Source organism: Sminthopsis crassicaudata, chromosome 1, assembly GCF_048593235.1.
Source record: "Sminthopsis crassicaudata isolate SCR6 chromosome 1, ASM4859323v1, whole genome shotgun sequence".
NCBI classification, from domain to species: Eukaryota; Metazoa; Chordata; class Mammalia; order Dasyuromorphia; family Dasyuridae; genus Sminthopsis; species Sminthopsis crassicaudata.
This window is the reverse complement of record NC_133617.1, coordinates 183293752-183319046: the sequence shown is the minus strand read 5'-3', so window position 1 is coordinate 183319046 and position 25295 is coordinate 183293752. Positions and strand designations below refer to the sequence as shown.

Genomic DNA, 25295 nt, shown 5'->3' with positions numbered 1-25295 from the left:
GAATCCAATTTCTTTAACTCATGGAATGATTACCAGTTGATTTGTTATTTTACCTTGGAATAAATGCAGACTTATCCAAAAGAAGTGTTAGCTGATTTGGGGGTGGAGGAATGGGTAAATAATAGACTTGTTATCTCGAAATTTCACAAGCTTTATGGTATTGGATGACTGGTTTTTTTCTTTGTGTTTTAAGGTATTCTATACACCTCTTTGTATTGGTGTTAATATGTTATGGAATCCTGATTACTTCAAGTACACACAATGTTCACAGGTGAGATTTTGTTGATGAAAAGTGACATCTCTTTAAGTTTTACAATACTTTCTCCAGGATGGTGGGGCCTTTATCTTCCATTTCTAAGAAGGATTAGTGTCAATTATATTTACTTCTTGTTATTTCCCATTCTGATCTGACGAGGTATATTTCTTCTCTTGACTATGGTGAAAGTTTAAGACCACATTTACTTGGGCAGATTCATTGTCATCAACAAGTCATCAGCACAATTTTTTAAAATCACCAAATATGGACGAGGTACTATATATACTGGGCACAGAGGATATAATATGGTCTGTGCCATCAAAGGATTTATAGTATGTGCTAGATTTGAATTTTTGCTTGTATAGAACATTGTTTTGTTAGGGGATGATAGCAGAATATATTACCATATAGGACCATGTCTTACAGGAATAGCTGGGACATATATAGAATGCGATAGAGATAACATAGTGTAACATATGAATGGTATGTATTATAAGTGCTATAGAATTTCATAGGAGAGAGAGTAATCACATTTTTAGGGTGATTATAGAAGAATTACATTTGTACATTCTTTTGAAGAATAGAGCATTTGATGACATACTTGGCATGGGAAAGGGACTAAATAAAATTAGAGAGTATAACCCACCTTATAAAAATGGGATTTTTTTGCTGGATAGTTAATAGATTAGTTTAGCTGGAATAAAGAGTTAAAATTTGGCTTTAAACACTTACTAGCTGTAATCCTGAGCAAGTCACTTACCTCTTATTATCTTTCCCTGCCTCCCAAAAAAGGAAAAAAAAATGTATACATATTTCTTGCTTTCTCAATGGGTGGTAGAGGATTAGGAGGGTGGGAGAAAAATTGAAACGTAAAATAAAAAGATCCAATGGCCTTTTTCCATTTTTCATCTTCAAATTTTATAGCATTTAATACTACTGACTTACCCTTTCTATTCTTTCCTCTCTTGGCTTCAGTAACACCAAATTTTCCTACTTTACTTTGAGAGATATTTGATATAGTGGATGGAGAACTGCATTTGGAGTCATTTCAACCTGGCTTTAAAAGTTCAATTTCGGGGGCAGTTAGGTGGCGCAGTGGATAGAGCACCAGCCTTGAATTCAGGAGGAATCGAGTTCAAATGTGGTCTCTGACACTTAACACTTCCTAGCTGTTGTACCCTGGGCAAGTCACTTAACCCTAGCCTCAAAAAAAAGTCCAATTTCTGTGACTAGGACAAATCATTTAACCTTTTGGTTCATTGGGCAAATATTAACAAATATAAGCTTGTATATATTTGTACTTACTCACTTTATGTCTATGGTGAATATCTTTTATATATGTCTTTTCCCATTAGCAGGTGAGCTTCTTTTTGGTAAGATTTGTTTCTTTCTTTGTATTTATATTCCTGGTGCCAAGTATAGTGCTTACACATAGTAGGTGCTTTACAGATACTTGTTGATTAGTTGGTAAGTTGTAGAGCAGGCGCCTTTTTGCATTGGGAGGAGTTCTTATTCCCTGGGAGCTCCCTACACTGATGAAATCACAAACATTAGGTGGAGGGAGTAAGTAATTATCACAAATAGGCAGATGAATACTACATCTGTATTTGTGATCTTGAACATCTTTTGAGATTCAGTTCCTCATTTCCAAACATTTTCAGGAAATTTCTATTTGAATGTTCTTCTCTTACTTTTAACTAACCACACTTTTATTATTATTATTATTATTAAACTTATTATTTCCCCTCTTAAAACTTCTCCTCCTTTGGATGTCATTTTTATTACCAATTTCATTTATGAAATCTGCCATGTTTGAGATCTTGGTATTATCTTTGACTCTTCCCTTGTCTTCATTGCTCATATTTGAACGATAAGGTCATGTTGAATTCTATCTTTGCAATATCTTTCTCATTCCCTTCCTCTTTTTCTCTTCTGCCAGTGCCCTTGTAAGACATTCATTTGACCTTTTTGAAAAGTGCAAGCCTTCAACCCTCCACTCTTTGTGTCCTTTGAAATATACTGCTTTAATAACCTTCTAATTATCTTTCTGCCTTATATCACAGCATTCTAACTCATTTTCTTTTAAACTAACAAAATGTTTTTCCTAAAGATTAGATCTAACCATGTTAATTGCCTACAAAGTAAATCCCGTTGACTTCTTGTTATATATAAAAACAAATATTATTCTGTTTGGGATTTGAAGCTTTTTACATTACTCAATCAACCTTTCAAGATTTAATAAGAGTTTTTTTATGTAGCATCTACTATATTCTAGACATGGTGTTAATGGTTTTACAAATATTATCTCACTTATTCCTCACAACAATCCTGAGAGGTGGATGCCATTTTAATTAAAACATATAAATATGTAGACATATAAATAAATATGTAAACTGAGGCAGACAAATGTGAAGTAATTAGCCCAAGGTCATGACTTTGAAAATGTCTAAGGTTGGATGACAGCTTAGCTATTTCTGACTCTAGGATTTGCCTTCTATTTACCGTATTTATTATAACTGAATTTATTATACACACATACACATATATTATTATAATTATATATTTACATCCAATAGTTTTAATATAACATATAATATATTTATATAATCACAAATAATTATATACATATGTGTATACGTATCTATAATTATACTTCAATCCTCTTCAATAGTCTAGCCAAATTAGTTTTATTTCACTTTTCTTTATTATCCCATGGTGTCATGGAATGAATGCTTGGTACTTAGCAGGTACATACTTGGTCACTCATTCCTCTGCTCAGAAAACTTTGATTTCCTATTATTGTCTAATAAGTAAAGTTTAAACCCTTTTGCCTTCCATTCAAGTCTTATCACAAAATTTCACCATCCTATCTTTCCATGTTTTTAAATATCATTCCCTTTTTGTTGTCTATATTTAATCAAACTTGGCTGTCTTTATCCTCCCCTTCCCCAAATCTCTAGCCCATTCTTGACTCTCTCTTTGTTCTAACATTTCATTATCAATGAACAAGCATTTATTATATCCCTACTATGTGCTAGCTGCTGGGATGCTTATGTTGTACCCTTCTGATTTCTAAATAATCCTCTTTACTTTTCTTTGCCTGTTAAATTTTTACCTGTTGTTTGAAATACAATTACAACTGCCACCTCCATTCCTCCTTAATCTCTATTTGTCAGTAACGACTTTCCCCTTTGGGTCTGATGTGGCATTTTTCACTTTGCACTTATAATCATCATTTTGTATTATTTTTACCTATTGTAGTATGATAAAGTATATATTTAGATTATAAGCTTCAGGAAAGATGAGACCATGTCTTATCTAAAATTTATATCTCTCTGAGAGCCTAGCAAAGTGCTCTGCATTCAGAAAAAATTTTTAGTAAACAGATATAGATTTGTTTTGAGATGAAAAGTTATATAAAAGAGATTTCTCTAAGTTTTCCTTTTTTAAAAAAATAATACATATAACATACAATGCATATGGAGCATCTCATTATTTACTTTATTCAGATGACTTCATAGTCTTCCATTGCCTTATCATGCTGTACTGAGGACAAAAGTTTCTCAAAGACTGTATTTACTATAGATGGAGCAGCTACATGGTGAAGTATATAGAACATCAGGCCTGGAATCAGGAAGATCTGAGTTGAAATCTGGTCTCAGATACTCATTAGCTGTGTCAGCCTCATCAAATCATTTAAGCTGTTTTCTTGTAGTAAATGGGGATAATAAGAGTACCTTCCCTCCCCAGGGTTGCCATGAGAAACAAATGAAGTAATAATTATAAAGTACTTAGCAGAGTACCTGATATATAGGAAGTGCTATATGTATTAGTAGAGGGAGTATTCATACCAAAGAAATCACAGGTTCTTTAAGAGAAATCAAAGTATTAGATGTCACTGTTAATATTACTATTATTTTATCTCTGGGAGAAAGAAACCATCAGGTTGTAGCTTGAAGGCAACATGTGTCATTGAAGATAAGAGTACTAGACTTGGAATCAGGAAAACTTGGGTTGAAATTTAGGCTCAAACAATAAATATGTGATCCTGAACAACTCACATAATCTCTTTCTGCCTCAGTTTCCTCATCTGTAAAATGGGGATAATAATGATGCTAACTCTCAGGGTTCTTATAAAGATAACATGAGAGAATATAAGGAGATTTGCAAACCTTAAAGCACTTTATAAATACTAGCTATTACCATTATTATTATTACAAATTTATTATGCTGAAATTCTTAGACTAATGAGGAATGACTTCTGCTACCATTTTAAGTTCTCTCAGAAAACTTTAGATGATTTTTGTTTCAGTCATGGCTGACTTCATGCCTCGATTTCAGGTTTTCTTGGCAAAGATACTGGAGCCATTTCTTTTTACAACTCATTTTACAAATGAGGGCAAACAGAGTTAAATGACTTCTCCAGGAAGACATATCTAGTAAATATCTGAGGTTATGTTTGAACTCAACTTTTCCTGATTCCCCGCTCTGTGCTCTGTCCACTGCACCACCTCCTAACTGACCCTTTAGATTACTTCTGTCTTCAAATCGTCATTGTTTTTAAAAATAGGTTGAGAGGCAATAAATCTAGTTATTCGTCTCTTCCTTTTTCTTAAATATTTCAATTTAAATATATTCAGTTTCAAAAAGATTTTTGATGAAAAAATTACATTAATCTTTGCCCCATAATAGGCTTGGAAATATAATTTTTTTTAGTTTATAACTCATAGTCCCTTGCAATAAATTTCTTATTTGTAGAACAAATGTTTTATTTATATTTAGATTTTATAGATACTTAGTTTTGAGTCCAGACTGACTGTGAACAGCAATAATCAAATAATCTATGTTCCAAGTATACTCCTTGCTAGGGATTTTATCATTTGTTCCAGATGGGTGATTAGGTAATTCATCTCTTTCTCCCTTGGAAAGCATAACTATAAAGTATTGGAAATGCTGCACATAATAATGCAAAGTGTTTGTAAGTAACCTATTTTCAAAGTTTGGCTTCCCTCATATTGACTTTGGATGTAGCTGAAGACTGAATCAATAATTCTCTGCATCTGTACAGCACATTTCCAATTACTTTACACATGGTAATTTGTCCATTAGCCCAACACCCTTGGGATCCTGATGGGATGAACGGCATGGGATAGATGAAAGACTGCTAAGACAGAGAGCTAGTCAGTGACTTGTCTAGGCCCCTTGTATTCATCAGCTTCCAGGAATGGAGTCCCTTGATCCTGATGAATCTTAGAACTTTGCAGACAGACTGTGACTGTCTTTGCTTTACCACATAATAATATTATGGTTATGCAGGGACATGTCATGATTCCAAAAAGCAAAAATGCCAAAGTAAGTTCTTTTTCTGTTTGCTTGCATTGTTGCCAATATTACAGAAGGGAGTAAATTAAAGTTACAGATGGATAAACTAGGTACAGAACTCAGCTAGCTTACAAGGTAATAAAATTATAATATTCTTCCCCTTTAGAGGTATCTGAATTGACAGAGAAAACAAAAATCTTATGATATCCAAGTTTTCATTAAGCACTAACTGTATGCCAGACACTGTGTTGAACACTGGGAATAGATACAAAGACAAAAACATAGTCTCAGCCCTCTCTTTATTTGAGTCAGTTGGGTGATGAGGGGGTGAGGGAATAGAAAATCAACATTTGTTAAGTAAATCAATTCAATTCATATGTGTGTGAATGTGTGAGTATATATATGTAGATAGCACAATGCCTAATTAATAAATGTTATTGAATGTATGGAATGAATAATGTGGATAAACCCATTTGGAGTATATTAGTATATAAAATATATATATATATATATATATATATATATATATATATATATATATGTGTGTGTGTGTGTGTTAATGTATGCATATGTGTATATATATATATTTCATTTTGCAATTTTTAAAGCACTATAAATATTGACTTTTATTAAGGGAGTAAGAGTGAAAACAACATACACAAAAAAATAAATAATCTTGCCTTCATCATTGTTGGTCAGGAATTTCAATGAGCTTCTTGACTCTACCCTTCAGTGATGAGATAATTGGAAGATAAAGGAAGTCTCTCAACCTATTCAAACCAGGTGGAAGAAAATGTGATTGAACCCATCTAGTTTGAAAGGATGCTTTTGTCCAGGGAATAAATCTACTTATGATGCTACTGCCCTCACATCTGGCACTGTTTTTAATGGTCAGTATCACCAGCCACTTAGACTGAACTGACTTGAATCTCCTGGCCCATGGGAAAGTGGAGGCCAGGCGAAGGGGTCAGGGCAGCAGCTGAAGAGCTCTTGTTTAAGGGCCAGGAAAGGGCAGCAGGGAGAGTTGTATCTGGCAGCTCATAGGAAGAAGTCAGATATCACATAGTGAGGGTGTCTCACTAAGTCAGGAGACCTGAACGTTTCTGAGTGTAGCATGGATCCCTTGGGTAGTCTGGGAAGCCCATGCACCTCTTCTCAGAATCACAGTGCATCAAATAAAATTTATGGGATTACAAAGTAAATTATATTGAAATAAAGTAACGACATTTATTTAATAATAAAGTTTATAGACTCCAGATTAGGAATTTGGCATGAGATAGTCTTCTCACTCCACCCTGGATTCCTATCTTGAACTTTTGGAGTTTGTGGTGGGTATATTCTTAGAAAATAAATAGGACTAGAGAACTATAATTTCTCACTCCATCTCCACATTGCCTCTGAATAAGACTTCTTAAGTAGCTTCTTCCACATAATTTGTCTTAGAATAATCAGGTAACATCTACAGTTGTTGAGTCTACTTTGATTCGTGGACTGTGAGCTCATTTGTAAAAGGAGGAAAATAAGCAACTTTGCTACATATATATAGCTCAGGTGTAACAATTTGTGAATGTTTCTACCTCTGTCTTCCTGCATTCTGCCTTTTCCTAACTTTGGTGAATTGGCCACAAACTGCTAGCTGAATTTCGTTATTATTGCTAGTAATACTAGCTAGGTCAATCTGATATATTCATTACACTTTAATTTCTTTTGGTCCAGATTTAGTAGGCATAGGAACATTGATCTACAGATAGGTAGCTATTCTACACCTTAGAGAGTTGGACAGGGAACTGAGAAGTTAAGTGACTTGCCCAGGATCTCATAATGAATATCTATAAGGAATGGATCTTGAACCTAGGCCAGGAATTCTAAATCTTTTTTTGTTTCATGTACTCCTTTAGCAGTTTTTAAATGCATAAAATTAAATACATAAAATCAGAAAAGAAATAATTTGTTTTGAAACACTGCTGTCAAAATATTTTTTAAAACAAGTTCATGGACTCCCAATTAAGAACAAAATTTGCATGCCATATTATGCCTCAATACTTTATTATTGTTTCATTGATACATCTTATTTTTATATCCTATTCATTTCATAATATATTCTCCATCATCAGCAAGAAATCCCTAGTTAAAAAAAAAGACCTAAAAAGTCAAACAAAAAAAGCAATTCCATAAAATCAAACAATGGTTATTACTTAAAGTATGTAAAATATTGCATCTCCATGGTCTTTTACTTTTGACAATGAAATTCTTTTCTAGAGTCAAGTTTGGTCATAATAATTTTGCAGAATTTATTTTTGTTTTTCAATGATCTATTATGGAGGTAGAAATCTCTTGGTCATATGATATACATACAAAATGCTAGTTTATGAACCCATTATAAGTATATAGGATGTTCTATCTTGTTATGATGATGCCGTTATTGGAGATGATTATAAAAATTGATAATATCTCTTGTGAACTGTATTTCTAGGTACTCCTTTGTGGTTGCAATGGGTTATCTCACAGTATGCCATATAAGCCGGATATACATATTCCACTACGGGATTCTAACAACAGATTTTTCAGGGTGAGTACCTTCTTGAGCCTGAGTAATAATTGTTAAATTTGAGTCCATCAGTTATTTTAGGAAGTATTTTATAGATTCAAATATTTAAATTTTAAACAGATAAAAATAATTACTTGTTTTTGGTAACAGCACATCTGTAAAATGGATAATAAGTAGAATAATAATAAGTGGAATAGAGGCAAGTAAGTGGTGGAATGAGTAGATTGCTGGACCGGGAATCATCAAGATTTGTCTTCATGAGTTCAAATCCAGCCTCAAATGTTTCTGTTTGCCTCAGTTTCTTCATCTGTAAGATGAGCTGGAGAAGGAAATGACAAACCCCTCCAGTATTTCTGCCAGGAAAACTCTAAATGGGGTCATGAAGAGTTGGACATATCTGGAAAACAACTCAACATAACTGAAATACTTATTATTTAGGGCTGTTGTGAAGCTCAAACAAGATGTGAGTGCATTTCTTTGTAACCCTTAAAGTGCTGCGTATCAGCGTACCCAGTTTCCACATTTCCTTATTGAATGATCTGAGACCCAGAAAGATTAAGACCCGGGATAACTCATCTATTAGGTGACAGAGCTGGGAACCCAAACCTTGTGTTTCTCAGCTCCTCCCACTGCATAATTCTGTCTCTGGCATGCTTTTAGAAATTGCCAGTTAGGCAAAACTACCACTGGGGACCAACAGTATTGTTTCTCCAAGTTACCTGGGGAGATACTTCACTTTGGTTAGGCCGTCTGTAAGTCTCAATGAGAGTGCTCTTACTTCCACTTTTCTCCAGTGCTCAAGTTGAATCACATTGGACTTTAAAAGTTCCTGAAGCACAGACACAGAGCTGGTAAAGTGATAGCTAATTTATCTGAGTTTTGCACCCTTCCTTCTGTGCCAACAAAAACTTCACCACTTAAAACTCAAGTGTTCAGAGAATGAATTGTTCCCATCCTCTTCATTTGGTTTTAAGCATTAAACTATCAGGCCTTCCCACATTTTCCCACTTGGATTTTTTTGCATAATTCATATCATGAGATGTCATTGAAAGGGGAAGAATTAACACAGCTGAAAATGCAGTGGGTTTACAAGTGTGGGAGGCTTTGGTACAGCATCAAGGAAGGACTAAGACAGTGTCTTGATCTTGTCATTTTCACCTCCCGGAGCACAGACTGATGACTACATTTCTCCAAGTGTTGTTTATCCTATGGTATGAACTATTTATATTGTGACATTATTTGGATCTCTTTTTATTAAGCAATACTTTTGTTACATTACTGATACAGGCATACCTCAGAGATACTGTGGGTTTGGGTGCAGACCCACCACAAGAAAGCAAATTTTTAAATAAAGTGAAATTTTTTTTTATTTCTTAGTGCACAAAAAAATTTGTATTTAATGTATTGTAAGATATTAAGTGTGCAATAGTAGTATACAAAAAAGTAAAACCTTAATTAAAAATACTTGCTGTCATTTGAGTCTTCAGCAAGCTGTAATCTGTTTGATGATGGAGGGGTTTGCCTCAGTGTTGATGGCTGCTGACAGATTAGGGTCATGGAAACTGAAGATTTGTATATGTTATCCCCCCAAATAGAATATAACTTCTTTGGGGTCAAGGTCTATTTTATTTTTGTCATCATATGTCTTGCTCCTGGCATACTATCTGCCACATAGATGCCTAGTTAATGCTTGTTGATTGATTGACATATTAAAATATTTATTAAGGCAAAATTTTCTGTAGTTCATTTTTCTCTTCCTGCTCCTTGCCAACACTTCCTCTTGATCTGTTCTTTATTTAATTATTATTTATTTAATTTAATTTGTATTATTTATTTAATTATTATATTTAATTCCATATACACTTCTAGGTTATAGAAAGGGAAAATAAGAAAGTCCAGGGATGAAGTTCTTTATCTCAGTGGTACAAATATACTCTGTGATTTGAGTAAAAAATAGAGTGTGGAAGGCTTGGGGCTTAAGGGAGAGACAAGGTGGGAACACTAGATCTTAAATGTCCTCCAGACCTACTGGTTTGCGTTAATCAATCCCTGGTTTGCTGGGCTGAAGTCCTTAAGTAGAAATTGATAGAGAGTAGCTTTGGGATGGAGTTAGAAACATTCAAACAAGGCTATTGGTTTGTCAATGTTTTGGAGGAGTATGATACTCTGATCTTAGGTTAAGAGCATTTGCCTAAGTTACCAATATATTATTATTTTGGTTCTTCACAGTATTTAGCAATCTTCTCAGCATTGAAATATGGTCTTTCTTCTCATCATTTCAGATTAGGAGAGTGAGCATATTCTTAGTTTGATCCCCATTCAGTCATTGACCATGGGTGGCAGGAAAAGCATTTATAGGATCATTCTCAAAATTGGGAGAAAAAGGGGACTTACATTGTTCCATGGACAAATATCAGGGGGTGGACTTTGCCACTGTTTAACCAGTTCATTATCATAATTTATACTTTACAGTCTCCTTTGTTGAAAGAGAACAAGCATTTATTAAGCATCTACTGTGTACCAAATAATGTGCTAAGTCCTGTAGAAATATTATCTCATTCAATCCTCACAAAGATTATGTGAGATAAGGCATCAGAATCTATGTTTTGTAGTGGAGGAAACTGAGGCATTTAGATTTAGTGACTTTCATAGAGTCACACAGCTAATTAACGTCTGAGGTTGGATTTGAAGTATTTAAATGACCAAGTGTCATTCTTTCCCCATCTCTGAATCTCCTTCTGAGCATGCAAGCAATTGCATTCTTACTCAGAATGGGAATAACTTACTGTCACTGCTGCAGTTTTGAAAAATACTCAGCAATCAAGGATGATTTTCCCCTGTCCCTTTCCCGTAATGAGAGGTGAAGTGCTGTTTGGACATTAAATGCATAAAATGCTTAAGGATGACAGTGCAGTGGGTTTTCTCTTCTTGTGAAGGTAATAAACCTATATATATATATATATATATATATATATATATATATATATATATATATATATATATATATATATATATATTTAAAAGGTTACTACTTAATCACCACATTGCACACAGTATCATGGATTGGATTGGATTGGATATGTGCTTGAGTCTAAGAATATTTCTTTAGAGAATACATCAAATATATTGGAAAGTACATTACATTTTTCCTTGAAATAAATTTTATTTGTATAAACTAAGGTTTTAGTTAGGGGGCTTATGGTATCATCTAAGAGACCCTCTCATGATTGGCATTTCCGTCAGTGTCCATCTATAGACATTACTAGATACTGTGATTTCAGGAGTTAAAGACCTTAGCCAGACTTTGTCTTTTATCTGCCAGATTCAGCATGAAGAGTCAGACTGTTCAATAGAGGAATTAGGCTGTTTTTATTCTCACAGTTATTGATTTTTCATGTGAAACTTGATACTTATTAGAGTTGATGATTATAGAAATAGTCACAGGCTTGAAATCTATGTGTTCTACCCAGCAAAAGATTAAAAAAGAGATATTGATAATACAAACAAGAATTGAATATGGATTGGATAAAATTATTCCATGTAGAAAAGAGAAGGTTGATCAATGAACAGTAATAGAATGATTAAGACAGAATGCAGTAACATTATTAGGACAATTAGTTGAGAACTGAATATTTTGGTCTTACTGGAAAATAGTTTCTTCCTCAATTAATTAATAAACACGTATTTAGTTCTATTATAGACAAGTCAATATAGATAAAAGTACAAAAAATAAAGTAATCTCTACTCAGAAGGAATTTACATTCTAATGAGGGAGACAGGAAACACTATATAAATATATAGATACATATATAACCAAGAATACATGTATATAAAGTATGTTTATGAATAAATAAGATAAATATAAGTATATACAAATATAGGGCAACTAGGTTGTGTTGAGGATAGAGTTGAGGATAATCTTCCTGAGTTCAAATATAATCTTAGATCTTTACTAGCTATGTTACTTTGGGCAAATCACTTAAATGTCTTTGCCTCAGTTTCCTTATCTATAAAATGAGTTAGAGAAGAAAATGGCTAATCATTTTAGTGTCTTTGCCAAGAAAATCCCAGATGGGGTCATTAGTGTCAGACAATACTAAAACCCAACAACAACATAGACTATCATGTGATAGAGTACTACTGTGCTATAAGGACTGATGAGCAGGTTGGTTTTAGAAAACCATGGAAAGTTTTACATGAAATAAGAGAGTCAAATGAGTAGTATCAAGAGAACATTGTGTACAGTAAGAACGATGTTTTTCATAGACCAATTGTGAATGAGTAAGCTATTTTGAATAATATAATTATTTAAATCAATTATGAAAGTTTATAAAGGAACATGCTATTCACCTCCAGAGAAAGAACTGATATATAGAAGTGCGTATTATATGGTTCTATATATATTTGGTTCAAATGTTAGCCTTCATAATATGGAGTTGAGAGAGAAGAAAGAAGAAATAACTCAAAACAGTAGGTAATATAATGGCACATAGTTGATGCTGTATAAAAACTTTCCCCCCTTCCCTGCTTGGATTCTCTGTTTGAACCAAGCTGGCATTGGATTGAAGCAGAGAATTGCCCTCCTATTATTTGTGGACTAATCATAGCAATAGCTTTTTATTTATTGGAAACAACAAAAACAAAAACAAAACAGCATAGCAAACTTCTAGAAAGGGAAGACGTGGCAGCAGACACTTAGCTACAATAGTTTGTAGTCAGATTTGGTACCTCTATTATCACCTTTATTGGTGCTAGGATGTAATTGCACAGGTTTCTAAGGCTGCTCCCAGGTGAGCATGGCTGATGGGAGAAGACAATCATCCTCTCCCTGCTTAATCGTAGTTTCACTCTGTGAAGACTCAGGCTGTCTCGTTTGAAAAGGAGCCTTTTCAGAGGGTCTCACGTTGACTCATGTGTAAATCCTGACACCTCTTCGGTATCCTGCCAACCAGTCTCTTGGTAATATATAGTCATTTCAAACCTACATCTGGGGAGGTGGGAATCGGGCATGTTAAATATACTTTGTTGGCAGAATGAGCCTATTAAACAGTGGAAATATCTTGGAATGAAAGACTGCTGTTTTCCCCTGAGTATGATAGTTTGGAGGCTGAATTTGCAGATTCACATACAATGCCCTGGATTAGAAAGATGTTTTTCTTTTCTTTTTTTCCATGTGTGCTAGCCCATTATGTTCTGATCTGACATCCTACAAATGCAAAACAAAGTAATGGCTAGCCCTGAAACAGGAGGACAGAGATTCATTGGATTTAGAGTTGGAAAGATTTGTTAAGTTATAGCCAAATATTCTTTATTCTATAGGATCACACAGGAATTATTGTATAGAATTTAGTTAAAGTAGAGAGCATAGGGGAGTTATCTTTGTATTCATAGTTTCGCAGTTAATCCTTTAGGGCACCTTTCTTTGGTATAACAGACTCCTTGGATTGTGTAGTGAAGTATATGTACTCCCTTCTCAGAATGTTTTAAAATGGATATGATAAAATACACAGGATTACAAAGGAAAACTAATAATAATGGAAATAGAGGTATATTTTTTTCCTGGACCCACTGAAATCTATCTGAAAACCTTTAAGATTGATAAAGGGTTAAGAACCTTTGATTTAAGGGAATATGTTACTTCCTTTGTTGGACCGCTTTGAGTTCCCTGACATTGTCAGATGAAGATTCTCTGACTCTCAGACTGAGGGGCAAAGGGCCAGGGGACATTCTTCAAGGCTGGTCATTAAGTATGGGTCATTAAGTATGGGGAATAGGCCAAAATAATGGTCTCTTTCCATTTCTGCTATGATCTATGACTCCCAAATGCATGAAGGCAGGGGATCCAGACCATGATCCTTTGGGTTCATAGCATGGGTTCAGGTAGCAGTTTCTAGTTCCAAATGATGTGGTTGGGTTTTAACATTAAATGATGAGATTGATGTAGGAACCAAATGTTGGGGTTCTGCCATGTGAAGATTCACAACGGCCATTTTCTTTGGCAAAATGAGGATTTATTTAGAAGAAGTTACAGACAAAATGAAAAGATACAATAGACACCAGGAATAGTAAATATTAAATAGATTTGGGAGAGCTTTTAGTTAAACACCAAAATGGTTTTAACAATCAGCAGTAGAAAAGACAAATTCCCTAGTAGAACTCACAATTAATCAGGAGAAAGGGTATACTCCTCTGTGTGGGAGTACTCCATTGACTAGCAGGCTAAATTCATAGAGGAGTTTAGCACCTACAAGAGTTTGTTAGCTGTGGGGGCTCAAAGGAAAGACACCCCAAAGATGTCATGGGCCAGGGACAGATTTACAGAGGAAATTGAACTTTGGGGTTTTGACATAATTTGGATTTCTGGCTGGACACAGCAAGGTGGGGCTACCCAGGATCTTCACAGAGGGTGGGATTATAAGGTTAAACTGATTCCCCTCAAACCTTTCCCTCCTAACCTCAGGAAGTAATTTTATCAGTACTTCAGGCTCTTTCTGCCATCCATCCCAGAACCTCATCACCAAGGGAACTTTTAAGTCATCATCTTACCTTTGGTCTTAGAGTGGGGAAGCTGAGTGAGTGCATTGTTCTATTTCTGCTCACACCCAACCAGGCTCATCCTTATTGCCTTCTTCTTGTAGTCAGTGCTCAACTTGTATGATAGCAGTTTCTAAAACTGTAAATAAAAGAATCCATTAATATGTTCAACCTAAAAAATCCACTTTTAAATAGTAAGAGCCCTCTGTGTCAGATCTGCTTTGATAGATTCTCACCTGCAAAGGATAGTTAGCTGTTTTGGCGTCAGCCCCATCTCTGCCCCTGTCCCCTCTTTCACCCTTTTATTTCTTCCACCCTTTAAAAATATGATATTAACTCTGGAGAGAGGAAAAAAGTTTGTTTTGCCTTTGCTCTTTTTTATTTTGATTGTCATTATGACACCCACAGAAAAACTCAGAAATTATACCACCCCTCCTACATCCAATACAAATTCTTGATTTCAAATGGTTAAATGGTTCCCATGGATTCAAGTGAAAGAGCTATGATTGAGGATTAGGAGCCCTGTATGTGTACAAATTCAAGGACAGAATGCAGCCTTTTGGGAGTGGAACATTTGAGTTCAGCTCAGATTATAAAGCCTCATTGTCTATAGACAATTCTTATTCTGGATCAAGTAGCCATTTATGATGTCCTATCTCCTTTTGCCCTTCTTGTACTGGTGGGATGCACATGCACATATTGGAAATAATTTCATAAAAAGAACACCCATTTGCCTAAATTGACATTTCAGGTTTAGAAATATCATCTTAGATTTTTTTTGCTTTTAGTAAAGCATACTTTATATATAATAATTATAATATTATAAATATGTCATTTTATATCATATAATTACTGAAAACTATGTACATATATTTTCTCCTGGAAATAATGACCATTAAAATTAATAATGACTTTAAGCATTAGAGAAAGTAACCATTAGTTGGTTTCTCAGTTTTGGCCACAGTTTGTAAGCAGACAAAAGGAGTCAATAAATATTTTTTGACTACCTACTATACATCATTCTACTTTATGCTTGAAGAAAAAGAAATAAGAAGTTAGAATGAAATTAATGCTTTTTTTAAAAAAAGTTTCTGATTCATAGAATCTTATGTTCTGATATATCTTTTTATTGTTTTCTTTAACCTAATCTATTTTATTTTACTTTTTTCTATTGTACATTCTTAAATACATATTTCTTCTTTCATACTGCCAAGACAAAAGTTCTTACTTTGGGGGTTCATGGAGGCGTTTGTGGATAGATTTTAGGAAGTTTGTGAAATTGGATGAAAACAACAAAAATAACCTGTACAATTTTCATTAACTTTGAACTGAAATGTAGCAGTTCCTCCAATTATTTAAAAAAATGTTCTTAGAATTTCCATGGATTTCTTTTCCAGATTGCCAAATAAAGTCCATGACATAAAAATGGTTAAGAACCCCTATTCAAAGAAGAATGCACTCCTTTCTTCCTTTGCATATCTAGAATTCTCTCCAACTGTTTTTTTTATAAATTCATGATGGTAGAGGTGTTTTAATTAATTTAATCAACAATTAATCTATTATTAGTTGTTTTATTTGTCCTTCTCCCCTTCTAAATTATATGAAATTTAGAACAGATTTATTTTAAGGTAAAGATTTAAAGACTCATTTACCAACTTCAATGAATAATTGTCAAGACCTTCCTGATTCGAGCATTTTAAATCCTGTTCAGCTGTGCAGGATACAGGGTGATTGCACCCGAGATGTTGTCAAGCTAAATCCAAGACAGAAGAAAGTAATTTTTTTTTTTCCTTCTTAGAGGGGCAGTGTTGCTTCATGGTCCATTTGATTATCCATTTGGAGCCAAACTTAAATTAGGAACTGAAATGAACCCACTAGTTAACCTGGGTTACTCATACCCAAGGTATCTGAGAATACATTTCAAATTTTTCCTAATTAAAGATATGGCTTCACTGTGGGCACAGTTAGAAATTCATGTCATATGGCTTGCCCTCAAGACATTTAGGTTTCTAGGAAAAATAAGTGGCTTGTTGGAAGCTGCTTCACTCTAAAGGTCAACTCTTGAACTTATCCTGCATACAATCTTTGTAGTAGGGGAAACATTTGCAGTAAAATAAATTTTACTCTGGATTAGTGTTTCATACACGATTCGAGGCCTTATTTAGCCAGTATTGAGGATCCCCACTCATCAGAAAGACTAGGCTAGAAACAGTACTGATGGCCTGAAAAACATTGCTCTTCCCAGAATCTTGGGTTCAAGATCTTCGGAATTCTCCATCCATGTCTGAGAGATATTGTGGAAGGGATGTCATTTTTCTTTTCCACAGAATACCTTGCTGCTTCAGCTAGTTAGACTTGATGTTTATCTTGTATCTGGACACTTATGCATACAAATATGTGTATGTATGATTACCTGAAATACATGAAGTACTTTAAATACATTATGTTTTTGGATCACACAGTAGCCTTGGAAGTGAGTAGTATAAATATTATCTCTATTTACATATGAGGAAATATGTCTATGGAAATGTATGGAAATATGAGAAAACTAAGAAAATAAAATGATTTGCCTAAGATAGCAAGCTAAGACTTGAATTCATGTTTCTAAATCTGAAAACTTCCTGAACTTCTGAAATTTCCCTTGTATCCCTGAACTTATTCAATAATCAATTCAATAATCAAACTACTTGACATTAGTTCTTAACATATTGCCTTAGAAATCTCACAGCTCCATGTGATAGAGAAGAGAGATGTTATTTTCCCATTTCACAGATGTAAGAACTGGAGCCCAGCAGGATTATTCTTACTTAATGGTCATTGACCATTGGGAACTATATAATATGAAATTATCTTCTGTAATGCAAAAAACAAAACAAAACAAAACAAAAAAACTTGGGACCTAGTTTTTTTCTTCCTTAATTACAACCATTCTATGATAAATATATTACAGTTTTAATTACCCTGTAATATTTTATCAGCAAATAATGTCAGGGATGATTCTAAGTTGATTAGGCAACATTCTAGGAATCTGGGTACCTTAGAAAATCTTACAGAGCAAAAGTACAAAGTTTAGGTTGCTTGTGCTGCTGTTCCTATAGTTACTTACCTTGGCTTTCAAGATTCAAGATTTTGAACTCAAAGGAGTTCTAACCTACTTATTTTATAAATGAGAAATTGAGCCCCAGGAACATTAAAGGGATTTGCCCATTGTTAAAGTGTATTAAATAGCAGAGCTAGGAATCAATTCTTTGTCATTTCACTCCAAATCCATCATTCTTTTCACTGTTGTTTGTCCTAAGATGTACAGGATAGCTTCACTATCAACCAAGAGTCATATATAAAATCTCATAATCTTTTGTAATTTGTAGAACATTTTGAGTTGCTTTCTTTTAGTTCTTGTTTTTTTCAAAATGTTCAAAATTTTTTTGCCTAGGGCCATAATAGCCATTAGAATGAAGATGGGAGAAAAAGAACCTTATAATGCAGGAATCATTAGGTAATTTTTTGGCTAATCATTTTGTTGCTGCAATTGAATTGTTAGAATCTGATTACAGTCTGATCCTGGGACTTTTGGATTTATCTCACCTCTCAAGTAGGTCTTGAGTTATTGGTGAATGTTTGCTAGTGTCCCTAAGTAATTATCTTTTAAAATTAATGTTACTTCTTTATCACAGATTTGCCCTTTTAAAAGGCTAGAAAATGGGAAATTAAGATGGAATCAAAAGATGAAATAACCTGTGGAAAAGCAAATGACTTCAGTTCACACATGAATATTTATTTAAAGATAATCAGAAAAAAAGAAAGCACTTTTTTGTCTTTGATGTGTTTTGGCCTCAAGCCAATCTGAACTTTTTTTTCTTGTCACTAAATGTGCCTGGTTATGGTTTATCTGTAGCTGTTGAGATTATTTTAAAATAAATCTTCTGTAATCATTTGTTATCATTTGTTGTCAGAAAAATATCCAAAGCACAGCTAAAGGATCTGTGGAAGAATATTAATTACTGTTTGTGAATGTGTTATTATATGACCATAATATAAGTATTTATAAAAGTTATTTTGCATGAGATATACAAATTCATTATTTTAAGTTTTGGAGTTGAAAATTATTATAATAACTATTATTACATACTATAATTAGAATTAGTTTTCCATCTATGTGTGAAAAGGCTTACATCTTCTGTATCTTTACTTTGTAGGCCACTGATGATTGTGACCCAGAAGATCACAACCCTGGCGTTTCAAATTCATGATGGTGAGGAAATATTCTCCTTACGGCCACATTGCCATTAGGCTCCCTTTTTCTTACATTGTACTGGTGATCATCAGTAGAAAGTAGAGAGAGCTTTATCTTCATCTTATTGGTAATTGTGTTGCCCCAAAATTAGCCTTAACTCCTTCAGCATCTTGATTCCTGAGACAGTACTTTAAATTTGCTGCAATATTTTTGCTGAGAGGAGAGATTTTTCTCTTTATCTTGATAAGATTTGAATCTCTCCAGTGACATTCTTTTCCTTTTATTATCAGTGCTATTAAAGAAAAGTGGTACTTTCTTTGCTTCATTCAAATTCCAGGAAAGTTAAGAAATAATAAAAAATTAAGCACCATTTGATATTGTTAGATGATGATATTTACCTGAACTGTTAAACATTTTAGAAAGGAATATTTTAGCTTTCTCCATCTCTCTTTCCCTATCATTAGTTGACACATGACTTGAATGGGAATAGTAAGATGGTGTAAAACATTGGAAGAGGTACTTCTAAGTGCACACAAATAGATATTTTCTTCTCATTAATCTATTTTTAGGAGAGGAACAAGTTTTATTATTAGGCTCCAACAAATGAATTATAGATGGCAAGCAAGAGGAGACTTCTGAGGCATCTAGGTCAAGACTCTCCTTTTACAAGTTAGGAAATATAGTCCAGGGATGTTCAAATGCCCAATCTCAAAAGTGGGGGCTTCTGATTTAAGCAAATAATCTTATCAGCCTTATCATACTTATATTTTTTTTCAAAAATAATAACTTACATGAAAACAAATATATTTTCCTCAGAACAAGTCTGTTGACTAAGTAGTACCAGTGTTGTAATTCCATTTTATTGTTGAGGAAACTTATTTGATACTTGTAGAAATTAAATGACTTATCTAAAGCTTATACAACTGGTCAGGCCTTTGCACTCTGTGTTCTTGTTAGTATAGCACAAAGCTAGTTCACCTTTGAAAAGTTCTTTTTAATAGTTATACACACTGATTTGATAGTTTTTAACCTGCTGAATTTTCTACTTAAGAAGCTAAGAAAAATGATGTTGTCTCATAGCCATATTTCTTATTTCTTTTTCAAAAGCTTGGGAATGAATTTAATTTATTTGTAACCTTTAGTATCTTTAATCCATATCTCTGCTCTAGCTGTTTTTTGGATGATTTTGATATTTAGACTGAGGTACTCAAAATAGCTAGATTTAGTGCCTTAGTTTACAGTTAACTCCCTTTGGCAATAGATTAGCCATGCAATTAACAACATAAAATAAATTCACGACCAGATTCAGTCCCTGCTATTTGCCTAATAAGTATTGGATGAATTCAAGCAAAGAATAGGTTTACTCTTAAAGATTTTTTTCCTTCCAGTTTTGAGTCTGGAAATAATGAATTCTTTGCATATGTTTCTGTCCATTTTGTCCTGTTTCATTGGCTATTGCAATAAAATGTTTCTCCTTTTTTCTTCTAGTAAGAGGAAAATATTTTTTCTGCCCTTTTTTTGGATTTTTTTTTAATTACCCTTATAATTGGTGACTACTTTGAGGTCAAGTTAATAATACATTTTCTAGAGCGGCAGCTCTTGATTTTCTGTACATGATAAGGACTTGCTATTAGTTTAACGGACTTCAGGACTCTAAATGAGGAACATGTGCATTTTGTACACACAAATAATACAAATGGAGATTTAGTTAATAATTTGTCTGACAAGCATTTATGTATTAATGTGCAATGACCCTGAGTTGGGCTGGTTTTCCTTTGCATGGTGGGAGATATATTTCCCCAGACTCCAACATGTCTTCATTTTATACCAACCAAGTTTCTTTGTGTGCCCAGTGCCAAAGAAGTCCTTCTAGTGAAGGTAGCCAGGACTATTTTTGAGTTTTCTTCTCTTAGGTTCTCTTAGGACCTAGAGGACCATCACAACTGGGAGAGAAGATAATTATAGCTCACATTTATGTAGAGTCTTAATTTATTGTTCAGTGGTTTTCAGTCATGTCTGACTCTCCATGACTCTATTTTAGCTTGGCAAGAATACTGGAGTGGTTTGCCATTTCTTTTTCCAGCTCATTTTACAAATGAGGAACTGAGGCAAACTGAATTAAGTGACTTTCCCAGGATCACACAGCTAGGAAGTGTCTGAGGTTGGCTTTGAACTCACCAAGTGGAGTCTTCCTGACTCTAGGCCTGCCACTCTATCCACCATGCCATGTAGCTGCCTTTAGTGTTTACAGGGCTCTTAATTTAGGCTTAAAAGATGATTATATTCATTTTATCAATAAGGAAAGAAATACTCAAGAAATTAATTGATTTGCCACAGAACACATTGTCTTAACTGAGGCATTATTCTAGGTCTCCTAACTCCGGAGAGAGCGTTCTTTCTCTGTGCCGTCACTGTGGTGGTTTTTATGCTTCATTTCACAAAATGGGACTAAAGGAGATGCCTGGAATATTGCTCTCCTGTAGGGAAAGAAAGATTTGCACATTTTTCTTTTAACTTTTATACAAATTTCTATCAAGCTCTTCTTCATGAGGTTTGGTTTTTTGACTCACTGATTGGAAAATTAACAAAGCCAAGGCATACTTCAACTTTTTCAAAACAGAATATGTGAAGATTAAAACAAAACTTCTCTTTCTTGATTTCTATGGGTGATTGGATATAGGAACTAAGGGTATCTTTTCTTCATTCTTCCTCTCGCATTCCCTAACGCCAGTGCAGTGGACAGAAGCCTGGGGTCTAGCATTCAAAACAGAAGAGAGACAGAGACAGAGAGAGATTAATAAAAACAGGGTCATAAATCTAAAGCTGGAAGGGATCTTAAAGATCATCTAATCAAAATTCCTCATTTTATAGGCAAGGGAACTAAGGACTAGGTAGGTTAAATGACTTATATAAAGTCATATAGGTACTGAGTGAAATAATCATGATTCAAACTCAAGTCCTATGTTCAGTTCAAGATTCTTTCTGCCATACTTCATAAGTAGTTTTCATTGTTTTAAAATTTTTATTTATTCAATATTTTCCCGTTATACTCAAAACAATTTTTTTACATTCGTTTTTAAGATTTTTGAGTTCTAGGTTGTCTCCCTTATCCTCACCCACAATTAAGAAGCCACTTGTGAAGTTATGCAAAACATTTCTATAAAAGTCAAGTTGTGACCAAAAAAACCATAAATATCTCAACCTAATGAAAATAAAAACTCTCAAGAAAAATTAAGTATAAAAGAAAGAAAGAGAGAGAAGAGAGAACAAGACAGAGAGAGAGCGAGAGAGAGAAAGAGAGCGAGAGAGAGAGAGAGAGAGAGAGAGAGAGAGAGAGAGAGAGAGAGAGAGAGAATGAGAATGCTTCAATCTATATTTGGACATAATCAGTTCCTTCTCTAGGTTTGGTTAGGATTTTTCATAAAAAGTCCTTCCGAGTAGTCACAGATGATTGTACTACTGAGAATAGCAGTTATTCAAGGTTGGTCATCTCAGAACATTGCTATTACTTAGTATACAGTACATTTCACCTTTTTTAAGTTCATGGAAGACTTTTTAGGTTTTTTCATTGAGAACAGCTTGCTTCCCATTTTCCATAGAACAATAATATTCCATCATAAACACACACCACAGTTTATTGAGCCATTCTCCAATTGATGGGTAATTCCCTCAGTTTCCTTTTTTTTTTCCTGAGAAGAGTTACTAGGAATATTTTTTGTACATATAGGTCATTTTCCTTTTTTTTTTTTTTTTTTTGAATCTCTTTTGGTATTCATTCCAAGTAGTGGTTTGTTAGGTCAAAGGATATGCATGAATTTATAGCCCTCTAGGCACAGATCATATATTTTGACCATTTATCAGTTGGGACTACTCCATAATTATTGACTAAAAAAATGGGAGCTGTGTTCTGCTTAGCAATGGGAAGCCGAGTCCTCCAGTGAACATGACACAGAAGGTATTACCCCCAAACACTGACCAATTCTCTAAGAAGCACCATTGATATTTCTTTCCCTTTATGTGCTTTCAAGGACAATAATCATATAGAGTGACTATATATATATATATACTAAGGCACAATATTACCAGTAGCTCAGCCAATCAACAGAGAAACTGTTTATAATTGCTTATAATTATAATTGTTTTGTAGTTGTAATGCATAGGTCCTGGATTTGAAGTCAGGAAGCCCTAAATTCAATCCCACTTTAGGCACTTACTAGCTGCGTGATCTTGGGTGAGCCACTGAACCTATTCTTGCCTCAGTTTCCTCATATGTAAAATGAAAATAATGGTGTCTACCTGACAGGGGTATTGTTGATATTAAATGAGATAATATATATAAACTTTAAAGCATTTTCTAAATGCTAGCAATGATAATAATAATCATTTTTAATAATTAGAAGAAGGAATATTTTAAAACAGTGTCTGAGACAGGTGATCTTCAAATCTTCAAACTAGCCCAATTCACTTAGTTCTGAAAGTAGAAAAGTCGAAAGTAGAAAAATTATATTGATCCAAAGTAATTTATGGCTCAAAAATTTAAACTAGGGTCAAATGGAAACTATCACACTAGCAGTGGTTATGAGGTTCCGTCATATTTTTGACTCATGTCTGACCAGTTATACCTATTCTCTAGTGTTTAGAGCCAAGTGGTTTCTCCTATGTATTTTGGTTGGGGAAAATAGAAATCTCAGCCCTGTGGATTGTTGGAGCAAATTGTGGCAAGATCAGATTTTTTTAGGTCAAAGAGAACTAGTTTTGAAGAGGAAATGTCCTGAATTTTGTTAACTGACATGTTCTCTAAAGAGTCAGCCTTCAGCCTCCCATGGTATTATCATAAAAGGAAGCATTCATCCAAGAAGACAGACTATGACAACTTCATTCATTCATCTTTATAATATTTTTCTTTCTAGGATTGGGCCGAAAAACTGAGGACCTCACTCCTGAGCAACTTCGACTTGCTATAAAGTAAGTTTCTTATTTTCCTAAACATTATCAAGCCTCTGAGACACACACACACACACACACACATTCATAATACATATATGTACACACATATATTCATGTATGAATGTGTGTATATAGTATATACGTATACTAGAATACATATATTTATATACATACACATGTATGTATGTATGTATATATCTCATTTATAAAATTAGGCACAGTATTGCTTGTAGTACCTAGATCACAGTGTTGTTGAGGATCAAATGAGATAATACAGTGTCTTCCAAAAGTTTTAGTGCAGTTTTACACTTTAATCATTTAAAGCCATATGTAAGGGGGGGGGATAAAGGGTATGTGAAACTCCATGCATTAAACATTTATTGTACTAATTCTCTTACATATGTAAAGCACTTTTTCATGTAAATATCATGATTATCACTATCCTCATTATTAATAAAAAGTAGCATTTGGAATTCAGATTCTGCAAACCTGTTCTTTGGAAAGATATCATGCAAAGGAGGTGTCAAAGATTACTTGAAAAGGCAAAGCTCATTTTCTTCCCTGGGAGAGGCCTGCCTGGGCACAATGGGATGAAGAATTCTATTTTCTTTCTTTTTTTTATTAATTTTTATAATTATAACATTTTCTTTGACAGTACATATGCATAGGTAATTTTTTTTTTACAACATTATCCCTTGTACTCCCTTCTGTTCCAAGTTTTTCCCCTCCTTCCCTCCACCCCCTCCCCTAGATGGCAGGCATTCCCATACATATTAAATATCTTAAAGTATATCCTAAGGAATTCTATTTTCTATGCCCTTATGAACCTCTGCTTGTAAATAGCAACCACTCTGATAAAATTGGGAAAAGATTTTACTAAGCACTTTAAGTTGGTATTAGAGAAAACATTCATAGAGCATAGAAGTAGTTGTTGAATCTTTATATGTGTATTTAAATTGGGAGAGAAGATAGAACTGGAAAAAAAAAAACAAACCAAAAATGGAATGGTGACTTGAATTTTTTTTGAAGTCTGGGGACTACTAATTCTTAACTTTCAACAAACTATAGATAGAAATGACTAAGAAATAATTCTTAACCACTGCCATTCTTTCACACTTTACACAAGACAAAGGAAGTTGTGTTATTTTCTTCAATATATCTGGAAACATAGAGAAAAACCTGACTACATGGTTGTAGATGATAATATTTAAATGGCTTTAACTAGATCCATTAGAATTGAGCAGTTATGGGCCAATTTTGAAACCATGGATTATCCTCAAGTAAATGTTCTCCGGCATTGTTAGGAGGCAGGGAGAAAATAAAAGGGTCATCAGATTCAGCACAGGAATTGAATAGAAGTAAAGTATGATTCACTTTTGTTGTTCTTGGCTTTTCCTTTGGACAAAACTCAGCTCTTTTCCATTACAATGTCTATACTGAATATTGTAGTTTAG

General features: G+C 34.0%; 1 protein-coding gene across 1 annotated transcript in view; it reads left to right on the top strand.

Annotated features, from left to right (window-relative positions):
* Positions 1 to 25295, top strand: part of MBOAT1 (membrane bound glycerophospholipid O-acyltransferase 1) — a 114346-nt gene that overhangs the window by 46201 nt on the left and 42850 nt on the right. The window contains exons 3-6 of the mRNA XM_074272528.1: positions 194 to 271; positions 8052 to 8147; positions 18857 to 18912; positions 23805 to 23859. Coding sequence (XP_074128629.1) covers positions 194 to 271; positions 8052 to 8147; positions 18857 to 18912; positions 23805 to 23859 — 285 coding nt within the window. The remainder of the gene's footprint in view (positions 1 to 193; positions 272 to 8051; positions 8148 to 18856; positions 18913 to 23804; positions 23860 to 25295) is intronic.